Below are 23,211 nucleotides of genomic sequence, written 5' to 3'. Positions count from 1 at the left end.
GTGTGGGAGTCTCTATATGTGAATACAAGTGTCTATCTGTAGAAGTATTTGTGTAAGTGATTGTGATTGTAAAAAATTGTAAGTGCGTTTTACTCGGGTTTTGGTTAGAGACTTACACAAAATTCAAATTGTTCGTTAATTTTAAAAGAATTTTTTGAGTAGTCTTACGAAAAATCAATTTAATTGTATATAAGTGGTTGATCAAATCCTCAAAGTTTTCATTAAGAATTTAGGATCTTAATTCTGAATAAAACTTACAAAGATTGGACCAACCACTTACACGTATTCAATTAACAGTAAAGCTACAGGTACATCATTTGTTGTACAGCAGCCGTGCACAGACCACTTTTGCGCCCGTCTCGGGTCCCGCAAAGATGATCGGTAAATTTTGAAGCAAAGTTGGATGATTCGTAAATATCCTTCCCGATATCGGATTGAGGTGATTTTTTACAGGGATCATAAACAAAGTATTTGAAACAAAATGAGCGGCTCCGATCATCTTTGCAGGACCCGAGAAGAGTGCAAAAGTGATCAGTGCATGACTGCTGTACAGCAAATGTGTAGTAGCGTTCTTCAATTAATCTAATTTTTCATAAGGCTACTTAAAAAATTATTTTAAATTTACTGAATGATTTAGATAAGTTGTATGAGATCCAAAAGTGAGCATCACATGCCGTCGGTACTTTTTTCCGTACCCCAAGTATGGGTACCTATAGTCGGACTCGGAACTTGGGTTGGTACTGTGACATCACCGTGTTGTCCAAGGCGATCCCGATTCGCTCAAGTCTCGTTTCCTTGATCGGAAACGTTCACTTTGTAGGGCTTGTTGAATTAAAGAAGTGTACAAAAAATCAGCTCGATCGGTTATCATTAAGTGCATGATCGGTACACATATAACTTAGCAATAATGGATTCTTGTAGGTTTGATCCAGTATTTCAAATCCATTCTTTTGAAAATAAAAAAGTTTCAATCAAACATTTCATCATATCCAATCAAGCTGATTTTTTATAAACTTATTTTATTCAACAAACTCTACAAAATGAATATTTTTTAATCATTAAAACAAGACCGAAATTGCCCGGGACAGCACGGTGCTATCCCTGGTGCTGTCCCATTCACCAACCCCCAGTTCGTCGGACTCACCCCAAAATAATTTGACTTTTCGTTCCCTCCATTGTTCGTTCCACGAAGTATATACGTAATTTACCCCTATACCCTTTCCCAACTACCCCCGCCACCCACGGCCTTACCTTACAAGCTCTCCTCCCCCCACCCAACTCTCTCTCACCTAAACCTCCTCCCCGACCCTTATAAAACCCCCTCCCCTTCTCTCCCTCCTCCCTTCAGGTACGCTCTCCAAACGAACAGGTGCCTTCTCTCTCTCTCTCTCTCTCTCTCTAAACCAATGGCGCTCTCAAGCAGCAGTAGTTCTCTCCTCCCAACCAAAACATTGTCCCATCACACCCACCAATCTTCTCTCCTACCTTCTTACCCAACCCACCAACCTTCTCTCCCCACCAAATCCGTCAGATCCATCAAACCCATCTCCGCCGTCCATTCCCCCGATCCCTCGAAGCCAACGAAACCCACGCCGACAGCCGCCGCCACCGCAGTCGCCGCCGCATCGACGACGGTTCCGAAGAAGAAGTGGGCCGTCGACAGCTGGAAATCGAAGAAGGCGCTGCAGCTGCCAGAGTACCCGGATCGGGAGCAGCTGGATAAGGTCCTCGAGACCCTGGACGCGTTCCCGCCGATCGTGTTCGCGGGCGAGGCGAGGAGCCTGGAGGAGAGGCTGGGGGAGGCGGCGATGGGGAATGCGTTCCTGCTGCAGGGCGGGGATTGCGCGGAGAGCTTCAAGGAGTTCAATGCCAATAATATCAGGGATACGTTCAGGATTTTGCTACAGATGGGTGCCGTGTTGATGTTCGGTGGTCAAATGCCTGTTATCAAGGTCTGTTTCTTTTTTTTTTTTTTCTTTTTGTCTTTCTGTTCATTACTTTTCTAATCTTCGTTTGCCGTCCTTGAATTGCCGGAATTACATTAAATGGAGAATTAATCAATACTCCAAAGAAAAGTTAATAAAATCGAACTTATCAAAAAAAAGTTAATAAAATCGGTTACTATACCGAGGTTGGATTGAACTTTAGTGGCATACGCGGCAGGTGGGAAAGCAACTACAATTCAATAGATTCTTTAGACTCTTTCATTTTTTTTATTACCACTTTAAGCAATTCATTTTGTCAAAAACAATTTATTAATTTATAAATTGTAAATAGTAGTATTATATTTGGTGATGGGACAATTTGAAGAGCTATTTTCACTAATTCATCAATCTTTTTTAGCAAGACATTTTCAATAGAAAATTCTTTTTTAGCAAGAGAATTACACTAAAATAGTCTATGAGGAAATCTCCAACTCAGTCATTCTCTCTCCGTTTCTCCATTTGAAAGGATGAAATTAACATTTTTTTATTAAAAAAGTGAATATAGGGAATTTTGTTATTCAAACTAACTCCAGTGAGAAATCTCAATATCTCATCATTCAAATACTTCATCAGTTTTTTCTCCAATCAATATTCACTTTCATTCTAAATATGATACTTTTTGTAATTTATATTCAAAAAGTAAATTTTGGAGGATCCTCCATTTAATTTTCTCTTACTCTATATTTGGTTTGTCAAATTTTATAGTCCAAAGTAAAAGAGAAAATAGAAGGCAGGTTGGAATAAGAATTTCCTCCAAAATGGGGGGGGGGGGGGGGGGGGAGGGGGGTTGTGGCGGTGTTTGAAATAAAGAATAGGGGAATAGAGGGTGGGTTGGGGATGTTTTTGAGGGGGGGGGGGGGGGGGGGGGGGGGGGTGGTGGTGGTGGTGTTTGAAATAGAGAATAGAGAAATAGAGGATGGTTTGGAGATGTTTTTGAGCTTATTGCCTCCTATGTACGGATACGGACACAAACACAGTTATAGACACGGGATGTTTAAAAAAAGGGGACATGAGCAGAGCCGGGGAAAATAAATAACATTTATTTATACCAGTGGAAACATAGTTATTATATTATATATGTAGAAGCATGAAGCATCATATATACATATATTTATTTATTTATTTATTTATTTTTGAATAGCATATATACCTCAATATTACACTTTTAACCTAAAATATTTAAAGTAATACACATTTTCCCCCGAAAAGTTTATAAAGATTGCATATTTAGCCCCTGTTGTGTCCCTAAATGCGTCCCTCTCGTGTACCCCGTGTCACAGTCGTGTCCCCCTGAAAAAAAATTAAATTTAACGGAGGCGTGTTGGACACGGGTACACACTGGCTTCTAGGAGTGTTGGTGCTTCATAGATTACCTCTGTTAAAGTGCCTTTCATTGACATAACTCGTTAAACGTAATTTAGTTTTGATTTGCTATCTTTGATAGCCTTGGGTGATGCTAATGCTTAGGGCTCCTTTGTTATACATTATTTGATAGAAATACATAATATGTTAAACAAATTTATTTTATTTTGCGTTATTCTCTTTAGACCAATTGAAAATATACTAGGTTAAGGAAAAACAATGAGTTACCAAATGAGTCATTAGCTAGCTGGTCCTAGAGCCACAATTTGTAACTTATTTATCCCCTGATTTCTTCTTTTTCCTTGGAGCATGTCCAATGGAGAGCTATTTTGGGAGCCAAAGCCATATTTTGGCTTCCCGACCTGAATTCTCTCTCCAATGGACCCATTTTGGGAGCCAAAAACTGGCTTGGCCATATCTTTGGCCAAATTCAGTCATGAAAACGGCCTGGGCCATTTCTTACAGGGGTTGTGATTTAAGGGCTCTTAGCAGCAATTCAATGGCTGTGACACGCAGTGTTCTAAATGGCGCTTGGCGCTAGTAGGGCGGAGACCCACCTCCAAGCGCCAAGCCGCCTAGGCGGCGCCAAGCAATTCGGGGTTTTTTTTTTTTTTTGATGAACCATTATCCAATCAAACTATATTCTATATTTCTATGTATCCAAAGTTTAATGTTCAAACTTCAAAGTACAAACCCATAATGTAAAGTTTTTTTTTTACAATCTGTCATAATCTGTTTTTTTTAACAATCTATTTGTCGTTATACAATCTGTTTTTTTTTAAATACCAAAATAAAAAATAAAAACTCAAATCAGAAATACAAAAATTCAGAAATTTCAAAAAAACTCAATCAGGTATATGATCATTGCGAGCGAGCGAGAGAGAGAGAGAGAGAGAGAGAGAGAGAGAGAGAGAGAGAGAGAGAGAGACTCAGAGCCGAGAGAGAGAGAGCTGAGACTGAACTAAAGAGAGAGCCGAGAGAGAGAGAGAGAGACATACCGGCGAGAGAGAGCCAGAGAGGGACGATGGTGTCAACTGGAGTTCGTCTGCTTCGTTCGTCTGAATCTCTGGAGCGTGGAGTATTGAATGAGGATGTAAATGTAATTGTAATAGATATAGATATGATTTTGTAAAATTATATAATAAGCCCTTTTAGTTTTTGTACTTTTGATCCTAGCCCTTTTACATTAATAGTATACAATTTAGGCCTCCAAAGACGCCGCCGAGCCCGCCAAGGGCCGCCAAGGCTGCCAAGTCCGCCTAGGCGGCCGCCAAACACCGCCAAATCTCCTTGGGCGCCAAATCAAACGCCAAGGGGTATTGGCGTGGCAGCGGGGTACCTCCAAGCGCCTTGGTGGCCGCCATTTAGAACACTGGTGACACGTGAATATGATCCACCGGCTGCAAGTGGTAGCAGCCAAATAAAGGCAATTACTAGTGAATAGTACCTGAGTATTTATACTTTTATAGCTAGTTACTGTAACAAAAATGGCTTCACCTAGCCCCTATTGAAACTGTTGGAGAACTCAGTTTATGTATTTGATTAGTCAAAATAGCTAACAATACCATTTTACCCGGCCTCTTGGAAATACCATTTTACCAAAAACGACTGGGAAATCCTTGTAATTACCTATGAAACCAACTACTTGGTGTTACCAAGTCGGGTGTTTGCTTCTGCTTCACTGTCCTTAGCTCATGAAGTTTTTGGAAATAATAACTAGGTCAAACTGTGTATGCCACTGTGGAAAAAAGGTATTGAAAATCGCAAAACAGGGGGAAAAAAAAAAGAAGAAGAAAGAAAGAAAGAAATGATCAATTCTCAGTATATTTTGATAGTTTTTAGTTTCCAGCTTTTCAATCACAGGTCCAACAAACGGCCACATAATTAAAAGAAACAAACAACTCCACAAAGCCCCATAGAAGAGGAAGAAATTTTCGACTTGTACTTGCAATATTGGCCCCTCCTGACGTTCCAGTTGAGAGTTTACAGGAGTATCCTACCTTTTAAGATTGTGTTTGTGTTTCTTTGAATCCGGATTTTGGGTTTTTGGTTGTTTAGGTGGGAAGAATGGCGGGTCAGTTTGCGAAGCCAAGATCGGACCCACTGGAGGAGAAGAATGGTGTGAAACTGCCAAGTTACAGAGGGGACAATATAAATGGAGACGCATTCGATCTCAAATCAAGGACTCCAGACCCAGAGAGGATGATCAGGGCCTACTGTCAATCTGCAGCTACTCTGAATCTCTTGAGGGCTTTCGCCACTGGAGGGTATGCTGCCATGCAGAGAGTGAACCAGTGGAATTTGGATTTCACAGAGCAAAGCGAACAGGGAGACAGGTGTGCACTTTAGCCTCTCGTGTCTGTCTTATCTTGAAAGCATATTCTTCGGACGTACTAATCCTGTGAACATTTTGAGTTTTGGGTTTCATATACTTTCTTAATCTTTAGTGTGGCTTCTGCAATTTGATGCATGGAATATTGGACATATTGGTGAGATTGGAAACCTATTTAGGCCTCCATCCATATCACTGATGAATCTATGTTTTGGAGTGTATCCGATTAATAGCCGTGGCCCGTTATGAAAGGCCTTTTCACCAACGGTTTACATATTGACAGAGTTGAATCAATAGGCGAAGAGTAGAGAAGCTGCCTAATTTCATATATTAAATTTGAGGTTATAAGTAAGCCACATGGGACAAGTTATGATCCACATGTAGATAGGTAAATGAAGGATCGATTATATAGGGAGGACCACAGAACAAGGTATACATTTAAGGCCAAACAATGGGGCAACCATCTAGAGAGTCTTATCCAAAACCCTCCAAAAGCCGCTTTGAGACCATGGTAAAACATCAACTCTAAACCGATTGGCAATAAGGTGAAAGGCATCCAATCTCATATACTCGTTTTACCGGTGATAATTAACTGCTATGAGACTAGCTTTAACAACCTATGCGTTACCTTTTTCTAGCATGCCCATATTGATACGTTCTATGTAAATATCGTTTGCTACGAGGCATAATGGGATTTTGAGCATACCATAGCAATGCACCACTACACTACTCGATATCCCTGTCGTAATAAATGACGACTGATACCAATTCATCTAGTGAGAATATTTTAAATCCTGTTTTATACCTTGTGATTGTAGTTTCATTAGAGCTTGTATTGTTATTATTGCTTACCTTTTTTCAACTGAAATTATGTCTATTGACACAACCTGGTTTTGTACAAGAGCTGGAGTCAGTTAAGCTATCTATACTTATACTGTAAAATAATAGGTTTGTTGTTGATGTGGCACGTCAGGTACCGAGAACTAGCTCACCGGGTTGATGAGGCACTTGGATTCATGGCTGCTGCGGGACTTACGGTTGATCACCCTATCATGACGACGACTGAGTTTTGGACATCACATGAGTGCTTGCTCTTACCTTATGAGCAGTCACTTACTAGGATGGATTCTACTTCTGGCTTGTACTATGATTGTTCTGCCCATTTCCTTTGGGTTGGGGAACGAACTCGGCAATTAGATGGAGCCCATGTTGAGTTTCTGAGAGGAGTTGCGAATCCCCTTGGTATTAAGGTACATGTTATTTTACTGCAATTTCTGTGCTTATTCTTGTTGAATATTGGGTTTGCGGGGTAATCTAGTATGCCCTTTTTTTGGTTTCATTTCTATTGTACTTTTTTCTTTGTTTTGTTTCTTTCAATCAGTATTATTGGTAGAAGATTAGGCAGCCTAACAAAAATGCCTTGATGCCACAGGTGAGTGACAAAATGGATCCAAATGAGCTAGTTAAGCTCATTGAGATTTTCAATCCTGAGAATAAACCAGGAAGGATTACAATCATCACAAGGATGGGAGCAGAGAACATGAGAGTGAAGCTTCCTCATTTAATTAGGGCAGTTCGTCGGGCAGGGCAAATCGTAACATGGGTCAGTGATCCTATGCATGGAAACACCATCAAGGCTCCTTGTGGTCTCAAAACCCGGCCCTTCGATGCCATTAGGGTAAGCGTCCACAGCTCATTCTTTTTTCTTTCTTCCTTCACATATATTCGCTTGTGGGGTTAATATTAACCAAAATGGATTAAGGCCTATGAAATGGTTTCAAGTTGGTGTTACGAACATAGACACAAATTTATGCTTTAACTAATTGAGAAATATGTGCCCTTTAAGTAAAGAGCATAGATGGGCATTTGGCATTGCTTATAGGACAAATTGCCATAAAAGCTGTGATGTAAGTGATGGCTTTGATGATGAAACTTCCGATGTTCAAAAAAAAAAAACTTGTGATTTATGAGATGCTTTTTGCAAATTTTAGTCAGGCTTTGACGAATCTTTGCTAGATTTTCTGCTATGGTATTTGCGTCAATGCAGATCGTCCTTGTAATTTCTTTTACCACAACAGCAGTTTTAAGCCTTTTGTAAATGTGTCAGGAGCTGCAAATGACATCATTCATCAATGTTGGCTTCTACTAGATACTTGCCCATGTGCATGTTTTATGAAAAGGGGTCCATTGTTTTGGCATTCTTTTTTATCATCCAATGAGCTAGATAATTGAGCCTTTTTCAATCTTGAGGTGGGCAACTACTCCTGTAGTTATTCATAAATAGACAATAGGTGAGCAATTAGTTGAACCACCTTGACTTGTGAGCATCATGTAACTTACAGGAAAGATCTTCATTTCTATTATTCATGTAGGACAATCCTTGGGTAGGTGGGTGGGTAATGTGTCCTTCCGATGAGTTGGCTTGGCCCTTAAGGCCTATTTTGTTAGGTGGAACCTTTTTTGTTCTGTCAAATTTTCTCTCTTTTATATTTGTCTCCTGCCAAGAAGAGGGAATTGTTGTCCTCTCCACCTGCGCCTTTGTCCCATTTTGATTATCAGAGTTGTTCATTATGTAGGCCTGCAAAATTATCGAGTGAATTAGAGATTGGTAGCCATCTAATGAATCGCGGTTGTATTGAGAAAAGTGAATAAGAATTTTAACTGTCAATTCTTCAAAACAAATTTGATTAGATCATTCGGTCAGCTTTTTTTTGTAGGAATGATTTAGAAAATGAACGGCTTGAATTAAGAAAATCAGACCTTGGGCTTGTGGGTTCCGTTTGTCTCCCAGGGCCTCTCCTGTGGTCATCTCCCCAAGGGCTAAATTTGATGGACATGAGAAGTTTACAACTGTTGATGTCAAATTCCCTCTTTTATTTTCTTTCCTTGTCACTCTCGAGCAAAAACCTTTGAGATCATAAAACTCCACAATGATCAGTTATATGATTCAAGTTTATATTTGTTTTAACAGGCAGAAGTGAGGGCATTTTTTGATGTGCATGAGCAAGAAGGAAGCCACCCAGGAGGAGTTCATTTAGAGATGACTGGCCAAAATGTGACCGAGTGCATTGGTGGGTCACGAACTGTGACATTTGATGATCTGAGTTCGCGCTACCACACCCACTGCGACCCTAGGCTGAACGCTTCTCAGTCTCTCGAGCTTGCTTTCATCATTGCTGAGCGCCTGAGAAAGCGGAGACTTGGATCACAGCTCTCGTTAGCATAAAATGGCTTCAGGGCCTTCCACAAGCGGAGACTTGGATCACAGCTCTCGTTAGCATAAAATGGCTTCAGGGCCTTCCACAATGTTGGTTCGTTTCTTCTAAGTTATCTCGTGGATGTATTGCTATTATGATTATTATTTCTGTATTCTGTAGTTCAAGAAAGTGTTTTGTATTTTGTATGTACACTGAAGAAACGGATGGTTTTAGACAAGGTAAGAGAGGGGATTAAAGCAGAAAGCTATGGCTGCATTCCAATTGGAATTCGAGCTGATTTGTTACTTGGTGTCTTGATTCTCAATAGAGAGCATAATAGAACATCAGGGTTGTTGTCTTTTTTGCCTAAAAAAGTTCCAATCTTATACTCTCTCCGTTACTTTTTAAGTATTCAACTCATAAATCCAAGTTGCCGATCAAAAAGGCAACAACTCATAGATCTAAATTTTTGTGGATACTTCATTCCACTTTAAAAATCGTAACTTTTCGTAATAGCCCTTTATGTAGACATTGTTGTGTGGCCCGTGATCCTTGATCTTCTCCTCCGCTGGTGGCTTGATGGTTATTGAGTCTTCTCCTAGCCTGCACAGGAAGCGCACGACTAAGACTTGGCCAGGGGTTGCCCGGCAAGGCCCTCCGGCGAGAGGATAAGTATGTGCAGGAAGGAAGGTAGCAAACTAGGGTTTGAGTGAGTAGTTGCGTATATGAGTGCGTACCCGTTGACAGGCGTTCTCCCTCAGTATTTATAAAGTCCCCTTAGCTTGCTCTCCAAGTACAGGCACATGCCTTGCGTGGGCCAAGCGACGTCATACGTGACGTCACCGAATAGATCTGGTAACCGCTTTTGGGAGTAAGCTGGCATTCCCATGTGCGCTCATGTTTATCTTCTTGTTATAACCGTTTTTACACGCAGGACGACGCACACTTGGCAGCTAATCGCCGTCGGCAGCGTCTATACTCCGCGGGTGGCCGAACACGACCGTTGGCCGACCCTGACGCGCGACCGACGGGAAAAGATACGTTGCTCGGTAACTGACGAGGGAGGCGGCCGAATACGGACTTGACTTCCGCCGAGCCTGCGCCAATGTGGAATGATGATGAATCATAGGGACTGGAGCTGTGCTTGAACTCTGTGCTCGGCACGCATTGAGCTCGGCTCATACCATAGCGAAACTCTATGTTCGGTCTGCTACAATAGCCCCTCAATCTCTGCCGACGCCGAACGCAAGGTGGAGGTTGATATTAGGTCTTGGCCGAACCTACCGAATGCCTAACATGGCCTTAATCTGTCAAAGGTGGGCTTTCGCCGAGCATGACCCGTTTTCTCTTCAGAAGTGATATCAGCCGCAGTTGAAGAACCCTAATGGAGGGATTCCAGGTGTCGCTCCATGACTGGATACGGCCGGCTGGCCAGTTCTGCAAGCTGTCCTTTCTTTGCCACGCGTCATGCACCGAATGGCCAACGGTTCGACGGTGTAATGATGGGCGGGAGTTTCGAATTTGCAACCCTAGTCCTATATAAAGGGCAGTGTGAAGAGGGAGAAGCCACGTTCTCTCTCTCTCTAGAACTCCATTGTCAGAGCTTCTTCTTGCGTTCGTTCATCTTCTTGTTCTTGATTCTCAGCTGCTTCGTCATCAGATCTTGCTACAAATCCCAGGTATGAGTTCGTTTTCTGCTTCTCTACATTCTTCTTGCAGTTTCTTGAATTTTTTCTCCTTTCTTCTAGGCTTTTTGGTTCTTTTTTTCGTTCTTAGTGAATAGTGCAAGACCTGGAGATGAACGAACTGTTCATCTTCATCTTCAACCTGTTCTTCCGAGCACAGATCACTACGATGTCTGTGCTTGGTTGACGTTGGAATTTGCCGAGCCCAGCCTAGATGCTGACAGGCCGAGCCCCGCTGCAAGTCTTAGTATATCCCGAGCCTGATCCTTCAGAGAGAAAATAGGGTGGGCCAATAGGATTGCCGAGCATAGAGATCCCTTGCCTTCTGGCCAACGACGAGGATTCTCATTGTTTTCTTCTTGTTTGTGTTAGGTCTGGCTCACCCAATCGTCGTTATCTCTTCCGACTCCGAAAGCTCGGGGGACGACTCTGGGAACTTGATTATCTGAGAGTACTTGGCGAGGCAAAGGCGCCGACGTCAATCTTCTTCGATTGCTTCAAACATGTCGGATACTGATGATTCCAATGCCGAGCGTGACTACGAGTACGGCGGGTTTAACACCGAACCAGAGATCACCTTTTCACCCTCTACTAATTCTGACGCCGAACCTGAGCTAGGGCCCGAAGCCGAGTCTAGGTTCAATCCCCTGGCCGAGGCTACGACGTCTTCACATCCTAGGCTGAGTGATAATGTGTCCGAGGATAGGGAGATTGCTGATATTTACGAAAGAGGTCAGATCTGTCCTTACGCTCACTATTTTAGCGGACAGCCCCACGAATACGCAGACTTCTGCCAAACGTACAACATCCCTGACGACGTTGTTGTCAGTCAGGTGGCCAGCAACCGTATTAGAGATAAGGTGGAACACCGTCCCGAGCACATAATGGTTCCCCTTATGGCTATATGTGAAGCTGGCCTCAGGTTCCCTCTTCACCCTTTCTTGAGGGAGCTGCTCGCTAAGTTCGGGCTTGTTCCTCACTATTTCGCTATCAACAGCTTTAGGATAGTGATGGCCGTGATCAAATTGAAAAAACTCCACAACCTTGAGTTCAACGTAGCCGACGTCTTTCATACGTACATCATGTCCAGGCACGGCAAGACCGATCGTAGGTACTTATCGACGCGTGGTGGCAAGGAGCCACTGATAGACGGGCTCCCCGACACCGATAAATGGGCTAATTTCTATGTTGAAGTTAGTAGTAATTATGAATTTGGCGATCAAGTGGCATGACTGTTCTCGGTGCCGAAGATAAAAGATTTTCGAGGTTGTTTTACTTTTCTTCATCTCGCCAATCGTATTTTTTCTTTGGAAACAGCCCCTGACAATTGTCTGGCCATTAACTTTTCACAGATCACCAGTCAATCACAAAGCGACAACAAGACTTGGCCGACGAAAAGAATGTAGAGACGTTGAAGGCCTAGATCTGCCGTGACGCGCCAACGTTATTAGGTTACGACCCTTCGTACAAGGGGAAGTTGAAGAGAAGAGAGAAGGGAACGGGGCCGAGCAAGGAGGTTGGAGGAAAAAAGAAGTTTGACAAGCCGAGCACGAAGGCCAAAGCTCCAAGGGTTAAATTTCCAACTTTGAAGAAGTCGGCGGACTTCTGGTTTCAAGAAAGCCAACCATCTTTTTTCCTAGGTCTGAACGTTCCTCCCCTGCAAACTCTCATTCCTACATTTGCCGAAGATATGGGCAAGAAAAATGTCATACGAATGAACCTCAGAGACGGGGTCTTGGCTCGGAAAAAGGATGCTGCTGCTGCCGAGCCTGCTTCCAAGAAGCAAAAAACTGCTCAAGCAACAATCTCGAATAGACCGCTGACGCCGACTCCAAGAGAGAAGGACCAGACTGAGTCGTCTGCCGCAGGTGGGTCGAAGGCAGCAGACAGATCTGGAGGCTAGGGTGGCCGAGCAATAGTGCAGGAGTTCGCTCCTTCGTACGCAACGTCTGAGGGGCGGATTATCTCTATCAATGACAGTGTTAAGCTGGAGCCCGGTTTAGCCCCTACCATGCTCCAAGGTCTTGCTTTGCCGAACGATATGGCAAAGGTTCCAGATGAGCTCTTGCCGAGTTTGGTCCATGCCAATGCCTATGTTGTATAGGTATATATCCGAGCCCAGCTTTTTTCCTTGTTTCTTCCATTTTCGAGGATATTTGTGAGTTTCGTGTTCCTGATATTATGCAAGCCGGCCAAGCTATTCTTCGTGCTTCTTAGAAAGTCAAACTCTTGACGGCCGAGCGGGGTCGCTTTTATGACGATCTGAAGGTCGAGCGTGAGAAGTCCCGAAGTTATAAAGGGAGCCTCAAAATGGCGAAGGCTCAAATCACCGAGCTGGAGAAGGAGAAGGAGGAGATGGCTGACAAACTTAAGAAGGCCGAGCGTGAGCTTGGTCAAGTCTTGAGGCGGGAAAAGAGAAAGATGAAGGAGGTGGATGAGAAGGCGTATCAAGCTGGGTATGACCGTGCTGGTCTCGAGTACGTGAGGGAGGCTAGGTCGATGGTAAATGACGAAGTCAAGGCGAGGGTCCCGATCGCGTATCGAGCGGGGTATAAGGCTGGTGTGAAAGCTGTCGGCAAAGCGATGAAGATGGAGCCCGATTTGTCCATAATTCCAGCAACGGTGGTTCCCGAGCTCGAACTTCCTTATACTGCCGAGGAGTGTGAGCCTCTTCCTCCCGAGGAGTTCCCAGATAGCGATGACGAAGTTGAAGACTTTTACAAAGGCCGATGCTGAAGGTCTATACGGCTCTGGTGGAGAGAAGGTGGCTGAGGACACACAACAGCAGCCTGTGGTCGTGGAGAAGGATGCAGAGACTGCTGCCGAGGCTGATGCTGTAATGGCTTAGAAGGACATTTCTCAAGCTTGAGTTTGTTGTTTCAGTTGTAAATGGTTGTAGGAGGTTGGTACTAAATGGTTTACCATGCTGTACCTCCCGTTTATGTTTTTCTTCAGCATTTGTGTTTTCCCTTTGGATGAATGGATGTGTAATTTCTTTCTGCAATGGATTTGTTTTGCCACACTTTAGTTGAATGTCTTCATGTCTTGGAAAAATTTTGATTATCTTTGTAGATATTAGGGCTGTCCACCAACCCGGTCCGCCCGACAACCCGACCCGACCGAAAATATAGCTAACGGACGGTTCCGATCGGGTGGGTCGGGTTCGGGCCCAAAATCGAAGATTTCCTATGATGTCGGTCGGGTGTCGGATACACCTGATTATGTCCCTAACCCGACCGACCTGACCGAGGCTTTCGTATAAAATGAAAAAAAATCCTGACAGTCCAGCTGTTCTCCACTTCTCCGTCCCATCTCCTCCTATTTTCAGTCCTAAATTCCCAAAAGCACAAGCAGCGCCTGAACTCCTCCCTCTTTCCCTCTCCCGTCTCTCTCTCTCTCTTTCTCTCTCTCTCTCTCTCTGCGTCGCACGACTCGCACCGACGGTTGCAGACTTGTAGCTCTCATTCATCACCAGCTTCATGATCTTTGACCTCTGACAACGACGAAGCCTCGAAACCCATTTCTTTGTATTTTCGTAGGTAATTTCGTTGATTTCGTTTATTATGTAACGGATTTCATTTGTAATCAGTGAATAAGTTCTGTTTTATCTCTGTATTCTGTAATAAAATGTTCAAATCTCATCTCTTTTTCTCTGTAATCGATTGTATGGACACGATCTCTCTCTCTCTCTCTACTTCGATCTGTTTAGGTTTGAATCTTTGCAACCAGCTCCAACCAAACCGACAAATTCAATCCGAGTGCATTTCGGTCGGAACCCGATGAGAATTTCGGTCGGGCTCGGGTGACTATTTCCCCAATCCGACTATGGTCGGGTCGGGTCCGACCCGAACCGAACTGAACCCGACCAAATCCGACCGATGGACAGCCCTAGTAGATATCCGTAGCCCCCACTTTGGTTTGGGTTCGGCTTAGTTGGTTAGGTTTTGGCCAATCGTTGTAGTTGCTAACTATAGGTTCTTGCCGAGCCTGGACCAAAGTAGTGTAGTAGAATGGAGAGAGTTTGCCGAGCGTGGTTTTGTGCTCGGTATTTTTGCTAGTTTAGTGGATGATACTTAGGTCGGCCACCAAAGTTTGTTGAGTGTCCTTACTTGTTTTTTTTTTTTGGGGCTCGGTCGAGGTGCCTGCTTCTAGGCAAGGTTGTGAGGTTTTGTAGTGTCAGTGGGTGGTTTGCTCACTAAAATGTGAGTGTAACCAGGCTGTGGCCGACCTTAGAGTCTTGCCAAGCCGAACCGGAGCCCAACTTCCAGCCATATTGTGTGTTTTTGGGCTCGGTGGACCTGATGTCCGTTTTTCTTCTTTTGGGCAGCAATAGTGGCCGAAGCAGAGGCATAGGAGCCGTTTGTGGGTGTGACCGAGGTCAACGTTTATGGTTGGCCAAGTAAGCCGAGGTAAAATATAAAGTAAATGGGAGGAAATTTGAAACTGTAAATGACGACTGCCAGATAAAATTTCTTTGACTCCACAATCGTGAAGTACAGGTTAAAATGTAAAAACATGGGCCGAAGCCGATAAAGAAAAAAAAAATGGATAGGCAGTGGCCGAACATGAGGCACACTATTGGAATTCCGGCTACATGTATGCCTTCTTGAGGTTCTGTGCATTCCATGGGTTCGTTAGAACTTTCCCATTCATGTCCTCCAGCACGTAGGCACCTTCACCAGCGATCTTGACAACACGAAAGGGACCCTCCCAGTTGGGTTTGAATTTCTGCTTCTTGCTAGCTTGCACCACCTTTCGCCAAACCAAGTCGTCTGGTTTGAAGGTCTTGGTTCGAACGTTTCGGTTGTAGCCTCTTGCTACTTGTTGTTGGTATTCGGCGAGATTTAGCTGAGCGTCGTCGCATTTTTCTTCTGCCAAAATCAATTCTTGTTCAACTGCCTCTTCATTAGTCTTTGGATCAAAATTCTCTGTCCTCAGAGTGGGAAACTTGGACTCTAGTGGTATTACCGCCTCCATGCCAAATGCCATTGAAAAGGGAGTTTGGCCGGTTGAGCGCCGAGGTGTAGAGCGGTAGGCCCAGAGGACACGTGGTAGTTCCTCAGCCCATTTTCCTCTCTTGGAGTTCAATCGTCGCTTGATCCCAACGCAGACGGTCTTGTTTGTAGCCTCGGCTTGTTCATTCCCTTGGGGGTATGCTGGTGTGGAGTTGAAGAAGCGTATCCCAAATTCCTCACAGAGGCTGGTCAGGTCTTTACTGATGAATTGGCTTCCACTGTCTGATACGATGGCATACGGAACTCCAAATCTGGTAACAATGTTTCGCCAGACAAATCTGCGAACGTCAGCTTCTGTGATTGTTATGAGAGGCTCGGTCTCTACCCATTTTGAGAAGTAGTCTATTGCGGTGATCAGGAACTTGAACCCTCCTGGAGCTGTTGGCAGTTTCCCGACGAAGTCAAGCCCCCATTGTGCAAAGGGCCAAGGACTGGTGATGGGGGAGAGGTTCTGGGCGGGTTGTTTCGGAATGGGAGAAAAAAGTTGGCATGGCCGGCATCTGCGAACTGTGTCTTCGCAGTCCTTCTTCATATTCTTCCAGAAGTATCCTTGGCTTAGTGCTCTTTGGCAAAGTGAACTGCCGCCAGAGTGGCAACCACAACTCCCTGAGTGAAGTTCTGCGAGAATTTCGGGTACTTGTGTTGGGTGGACCACGAGTAGGTATGGACCGGAGATAGATTTCCTGTAAAGTTGGCCGCTTTCAGAGAGCCAGTAGTAAGCGGCCTTGTTTCACACACGGTAAGCCTCTTTCTTGTCTGTGGGCAGGGTGTCGTGCTTTAGAAACGCAACGATCTCATCCATCTAGCTGGGACCGAGTTCAACATTGAGTACCTCTAGAGTGGACTCAAAAGACGGGCGGCCAATGCTGCCAAAGTTGATGGTTCTGAATTCTGAGGTTGTGGATGCTGAGGCGAGGCCTGCAAGTGCGTCTGCGTGTGCGTTGTGTTCGCGGTTGATCTGCTCGATGCCGAAATTTTGAAACTGAGAGATGAGCTTAGCTGTCGTGGCTTGGTATTTCAACATTCGAGGGTCCCGAGCTTCATAGTCACCGAGTACTTGATTGACGATGAGTTGGGAGTCACAGTAGACAACAAGGTTGGTGACTTTCATCGCGATGGCTGAGCGTAAGCCGGCAAGGAGGGCTTCATATTCAGCTTCGTTGTTAGTGGCTGGGAAGTCGATGGTGATGGAGCTTTCATGAAGTGTTCCACAAGGTGAGACCAAGACTACTCCCGCTCCTGCTCCGTTGCTGTTGGAAGCCCCGTCGACATTAAGTCGCCAAGTCTCGCCTTGAAAAAGGTGCCATGGAATGGTCTCGGAGCTACGTTCAGCAACGTCTTGTGGGGTTGGAGCATTGAGTGCCGCTGTGTCTACTGGAGTGAGTTCTGCTATGAAGTCGGCCAATACCTAGCCCTTAATTGTCGTTTGTGGCTCAATGCTGATGTCGAAGTTGGCAAGTTCAACGACCCATTTCGAGACTCGGTTGGAGAGATCTGCTTTCCGAATGAGAGCTTTGAGGGGGTGTTCTGTTAGGACCACGATGGGGTGTGATTGGAAGTAGGGTAGGAGTTTCCTAGCCGCTGAAACGAGAGCAAGGGCTAACTTTTCAAGCGGTGGGTAACAAGTTTGAGCTGGGAAGAGTGTCTTGCTTGTGAAATAGATGGGCTTGTCGTCGGCACCTTCCCGCCGTACAAGTGCAGAACTTGTTGCGTGGGCGGACACGGCGAGATAGAGATATAAAGTTTCAAACTCCTTAGGTTTTACCAACAGCGGGGCCGAATTTAAGTAGTCTTTTAGTTCGGCCAAAGCGGAGTCACAATCCGGGGTCCATTCAAAGCTCCGTCAACTCTTTCCCTTCAAGGCGTTGAAGAATGCATGGCACTTGTCTGAGGATTTGCTGATGAATCGGTTAAGTGCCGGTGCCATCCCGGTGAGCCTTTGTACTTCCTTGATTGTCCTTGGTGGGAGCAAATCTTTAACAGCCTTGACTTGATTTGGGTCGGCCTCAATACCTCTTCGAGTGACAAGGTGTCCGAGAAATTTCCCAGCGCTTACCCCGAACGCGCATTTTTCAGGATTCAGCCGTAGCTTGTGTAGCTTGAGGATTTCAAAAACTTTGGCCAAGTCTTGCAGGTGGTTGGATTCCTTCTTGCTTTTGATGACCAGGTCATCAATGTAAGCCTCCACGGTGTGGCCGATTTGTTCTTCTAACATCTTGAATATTGCTCTGTTGAATGTTGACCCTGAATTCTTGAGTCCAAAGGGCATGACGCGGTAGCAAAAGATGCCATATGGTGTGATGAAAGTAGTTTTCTCCATGTCGTCGGGGTCCATGGCAATTTGGTGGTAGCCACGGTAGGCGTCCAGAAAGCTTAGCCGAGCATGGCCTGCCGTTGCGTCCACAAGTTGATCAATCTTCGGCAGTGGGAACCAATCCTTTGGACATGCGTCGTTGAGATTGGTATAATCCACGCAAACTCGCCATTTGCCGTTTTTCTTTTTAACGACCACAGTGTTGGACAGCCATGTCGGGTATTGTACTTCTTGGATTGCATTGGCCTCTAGCAGACGCTTGACTTCTTCGACAACGGCGTCGGCTGCAGAATGTCGTGCCTTCTGGATGACAGGTTTAGCGTCTTTCTTGATGTTGAGGGAGTGGCAGATGAAATTTGGATTGACTCCTGGCATTTCGTTAGGGGTCCAGGCAAAGACTTCGATATTTTTCATGAGGTATTGGAACATTTCTTTGCGATTAGTCTCGCTGAGGGAAGAACTGATCAAGAAAAATCGGGAGCCATCCTCGTTGATTGGCATTTGGACAAGGTCCTCCTCTGCTTTGTCCTCGGTTTTCTGGCCGACGTCGTCGATTACGGCCACATCGGGGACTTCAACCCATTGTACTTGTTTGGCTTTGGCGAAATTGTGGACGGCAGAGACGTAGCATTTTTTGGAGGCTACTTGGTCACCTCGCAAATCTTCCTGTCTTCCAGTGGCGCCGATGAAGCGGACGACCTGGTGGTAGGTGGAAGCAATGACTTGCATTCCGTGGAGCCAAGTTCGGCCAAGGATGGCGTTGTATGGGCTTGGAACGCCTACGACGATGAATTCGACGGTCATAGTTTTTGAGCCAACGACGACTGGGACGAAGATTCGGCTAAGTGGCCAGACAGGTGCACCGTTGAAGCCGATGAGTGGTACGTCGGTAGGTTGTAGGGCTGACTCTGGTAGATCCAACTTCTCGAAAAGGTCGTAGTACATGACCTCTGCTGAACTTCCTTGATCGATGAGGACGCGCTTACATCGTGGACGCCGATTTGGATGGTGACGACGAGAGCATCCGAATGTGGAGTTTGAACATGTTCAAGGTCACGCTCGGTGAAGCTTATCGTCCACTTGGGTACGTCCTGTGGTCGTTGACGCTTGGATCCGGAACCAACTGAGAGTATCTGTTTGGATGTTGAGGCGTGATCGATGTCGGCTTTGAGGGCGGTTTCCGATGCCTTTGTCATTGGACCGTGGATGACGTGTATCAGCGGGCGCTGTTCGTTGGGGTTGGGATTTGTCTGCCGGGCGGGCGTTTTTGCTCGATCAATGTATTGGTCGAAAGGGCCTTGGGCTGCCAAACGTTCCAACAGCACCTTGTACGGAGCACATGCCATTGTGTAGTGGCCGAGCTCATTGTGATACGAGCACTTCTTCCTCGGGTTCTGATCTGCTTGGCCATTGTCCGTGCTGAGCTTGCCTTGCGGCCACTCGAACCATGGTTGCCTCATGATTTCCTTTAGGAAGGACCAGATGGGTTCCTTGAAGTGGGTGGTTTCGGCCACGTAGTCATGCTCTTTTGGCTGGCGTTTCTTCCCTTCTTTGATGTTGTGTACCTGCTTCTTGGGTTGCAGGTGCTGGGTGATTGCTGGTGCCGGCAGTTGGGTTGCGGCCGAGGTGAAGGATGCTGTCAAGCTCGGGATTCCCTGGGCCGCACGGTCCGCATAAAACTCTTCAAGAGCACAGAATCTTTCCATGACGCCCACCAATTCCCCCATGCCGTGTGGTGGGCGGATGGCGAGTTCGTCGAGGATCTTGCTCTCGGTTTCCAGACCGTTTTTGAAAGTGCGCACAACCCAGTATTCATCGATTCCTGGAATTTCGTTGAATAGCTGCCAATAACGCTCGGCATATTGTTTGAGAGTTTCGGATGGGAGTTTCCTCATCTGGGACAGGGACTCTGGCTCTTTGGCTGTCCTGTTACTGGTGATGAAGCGAGTGTTGAAGGCGCGTTCAAGGTCGGCCAGGTTCCGTATGGATCCAGCGGGTAATTTGTTGAACCACTGGAGTCCAAGGGAGCCGAGGCTGGATGGGAACGCTTTGCATTTGTTTTCATCTCTCGTAGTGCATAGCTCAATGGTTTGACGGGAGTGGATAAGGTGGGTGTAGGCTTCGCATGTGGTAGGATCAAACTTCGTAAACTTTGGCAGGTGGAAGTTGGGTTCGGCCGTCGTGTTGATTATGTGGGGTGTGAAGGGAGAAATGCCGAGATTCTTCAGCTGCCGCTCAAAACCACGGCGTGGCGGCCTGCCGTGCTCATCCGTCTTTGTTCTCTTTGATTCTCTATCTGGAGACTTTTCGCAGTTTTGATGCCGGAGTTTGTCTCGTAGATCTACTGTCACCCGGCGATGTTCGTCAACCGTTTCTCCTCTGTCCTTACGGGATTTGGTCTCGTTTGGCTCGTCAATACGCACGCCCTTTCCGTTTCGTCGGACCTGGTTGCTGTTGTCGAGCTTTTCTGCAGGGATTTCCCCGAGTCGTTCAGATACATGGCGTCCGGTCTGCACGGAATCTCGGCTACGGTGGGAAACCGTTGTGCGAGAGAATTCTGCGCGGCCAGTGGAGTATGTGCTTGTGAACGACTCGGTATCCCTAGTGTTGGTTCGATCGTGGTGTTCTTTTGAGCGGTGTGTTCTAGATGCGGTGGGTTGCTTGAAAAGGATTATTTCTCTAGCGTCGCCTGGTGCCGGGATGAAGCCTAGGCGGTCTTTCACGGATCCGCGTTGGCCTCCCTCGTTCTGACGCCTTTGTGGTGGTGGTGGAGGTGGTGTTCACCTTCTCCTACCCCTTCCTCCGCCAGATCTGGATGCGGTGGGGGTGGTGTCTTGCTGCATGTGCTGTTTCATTTGGGCCACCTCCGCCTTTAGCGCGGCCAACTCGTTATCGCGTTCGTCGTCGCGACGCTATAGCAAACGGATATAGGCCGCCGTTACGTCGTCCGCGACTGGTGAGAGACCGGATCCTGGGGCGAGGGACATGGACATGTGCCTCTCATGGGGTGTTGTGGGGATGACATTTCCGCTAGCGTCTTTGGTCCCTGAGATGGCTACATCCGTCTGATCTCCGCCCATGGTGAGTGGTTTGGTCGTTGTTTCACGGAGGAGTGGGGGGGATTTGGAGGATGCGAGAGCCGGTTGAATCAGAAGCGTTTCACGTCGGGTTCACCAATTGTGTGGCCCGTGATCCTCGATCTTCTCCTCCGCTGGTGGCTTGATGGTTATTGAGTCTTCTCCTAGCCTGCACAGGGAGCACACAACTAAGACCTGGCTAGGGGTTGCCCGGCATGGCCCTCCGGCGAGAGGATAAGTATGTGCAGGAAAGAAGGTAGCAAACTAGGGTTTGAGTGAGTAGTTGCGTATATGAGTGCGTTCCCGTTGACAGGCGTTCTCCCTCAGTATTTATAGAGTCCCCTTAGCTTGCTCTCCAAGTACAGGCACATGCCTTGCGTGGGCCAGGCGACGTCATACGTGACGTCACCGAATAGATCTGGTAACCGCTTCTGGGAGTGAGCTGGCATTCCCATGTGCGCTCATGTTTGTCTTCTTGTTATAATCGTTTTTACACGCAGGACGACGCACACTCAGCAGCTAATCGCCGTCGGCAGCGTCTATACTCCGCGGGTGGCCGAACACGACCGTTGGCCGACCCTGACGCGCAACCGACGGGAAAAGATACGTTGCTCGGTAACCGACGAGGGAGGCGGCCGAATACGGATTTGACTTCCGTCGAGCCTGCGCCAATGTGGAATGACGATGAATCATAAGGACTGGAGCTGTGCTCGAACTCTGTGCTCGGCACGCATTGAGCTCGGCTCATACCATAGCGAAACTCTATGTTCGGTCTGCTACAATTGTCAATACATTTTTAAATTTTATTTACTAACTATTCAAAAAGAAATATACTTAAAAGTGCAAAATGAAAAATGTATTAATTTTTGTCCTCTAACTTTCTAAAATAGATTGTACTTCCCAAAGTGAAGTACGGACTGTAAAAAATGCATGAAGGAAGTAGTCTGGTGGCCACAATCCAAACGAAAATAGAAAGAGCCCAACATCCAAGCTGTCATTATGGTTTGAAGATGTTATGTTTAGGGGGAGTGATTTTTACACTCTCTTTTTTTGATTATCCACACTTCCTTCTTTGTTTTTTAGTGTTGAAAGTGAATGCATTTTTTTTACTAAAAGACAAAAAAAAATGAGTGTAGATATAAAAGAAAAAAAGGAGTGTGAAAATCAATTCTCTATTCATTAGTTCTCTTGGATTTTGGTATATGAATACATAATAAACAAGGAAAATAATTTTTACACTCCCTTTTATAAAAGATGGACAAATATTTCCTGGAGTACAAGTTGAAGGAATTCCTACTATCTTGTATAAGTGGCAATATCGGAGTGAGACACTGTAAAATATTGGCTGGCCTTGCCTTCTTCAAAAATGCTCCGTCCCGTCAACGTTAGGAAACCTCTATCTCCAACTTAGGGAAATTTACACTACATCTCTTGGGACTCTCTACAGCTACGAACGCACGAGGTGTGTACAAGATCGAGATCAGGATACAAAGGCATAATTGGTAAAATATTGTGAACTTTGGACCTTTAATTGAAGCAACTGTTTCTCTCTTTTATTTGGGAAGGCAGAACTTATATAGAGATCCAAAAGGACCAGAGACTGAAACTTTGGTGGAGGATTACAAGGGGAATGAAAGCCAGCAACCCAATTTTGCTCTTGTTTGTAATCCAGTGGACGCCTCTATATGCTATAGCATTACACCATGAAAAACAAAACAAAATTGGAATTCAGAGAGAGAGAGTGGATATCATCTATTAGCGCTTGAATAATCCAATTCCTTTGCCTAGAATTTGGTTGAAGTAGCTTCACTAAAACTTGGCAGTCTGATTCAATAATTGCATCTTCCTTACCCCATGCTCTAGCCATGGAAGGCGATTCCTAACCGCTATATAGCCGGAGTTTTCCTAAAAAAGCCAATTTTTTGTCGTTTTTATTAAAAAGAATCTAATTTGTTACCTTTTGCGTCAAACTTGTTTGGATTATCGGCTTTCTAGGTTTTTTCTTGAATTTTTCCAAAAACGTTTGGGTTTCGACAAATTTTTTTTTACTTTTCTGAGATTACTAATTTACAAAAGTTTGGTATAGATAGGATTAACCTTGGTTAGTGAAAAGGTTATCTCAAAAGAGCAATTAGGGAGTAAGGTAATGTTCCGGTTTACCTCCTTAAAAAATAAGAACTTATTTGCAATTTTCAAGTTTAAAAATAATAAGCTTACTAAAATAAAAAATATGCAATATGGATC

The 23,211-nt window shown here is 45.3% G+C and overlaps 1 protein-coding gene and 1 long non-coding RNA gene across 2 annotated transcripts; one reads left to right on the top strand and one right to left on the bottom strand.

The window, feature by feature from the left end:
* Positions 1–1,281: 1,281 nt before the first annotated feature.
* LOC131328875 (phospho-2-dehydro-3-deoxyheptonate aldolase 1, chloroplastic-like) lies at positions 1,282–9,181 on the top strand. Its single transcript, XM_058361834.1, has 5 exons — positions 1,282–1,952; positions 5,406–5,683; positions 6,653–6,929; positions 7,112–7,357; positions 8,651–9,181. The coding sequence occupies exons 1-5, from the start codon at positions 1,407–1,409 to the stop codon at positions 8,903–8,905; spliced, it is 1,602 nt and encodes a 533-aa protein (XP_058217817.1). The 5' UTR covers positions 1,282–1,406; the 3' UTR covers positions 8,906–9,181.
* Positions 3,675–5,406, bottom strand: LOC131328876 (uncharacterized). The gene is made up of 2 exons (XR_009200566.1): positions 4,721–5,406; positions 3,675–3,850 (listed from the first exon to the last, which is right to left on the bottom strand). It is a non-coding gene; the product is annotated as an uncharacterized LOC131328876 (long non-coding RNA).
* Positions 9,182–23,211: the final 14,030 nt, after the last annotated feature.

Source organism: Rhododendron vialii, chromosome 6a, assembly GCF_030253575.1.
Source record: "Rhododendron vialii isolate Sample 1 chromosome 6a, ASM3025357v1".
NCBI classification, from domain to species: Eukaryota; Viridiplantae; Streptophyta; class Magnoliopsida; order Ericales; family Ericaceae; genus Rhododendron; species Rhododendron vialii.
This window is presented reverse-complemented; position numbering and strand designations above follow the sequence as displayed.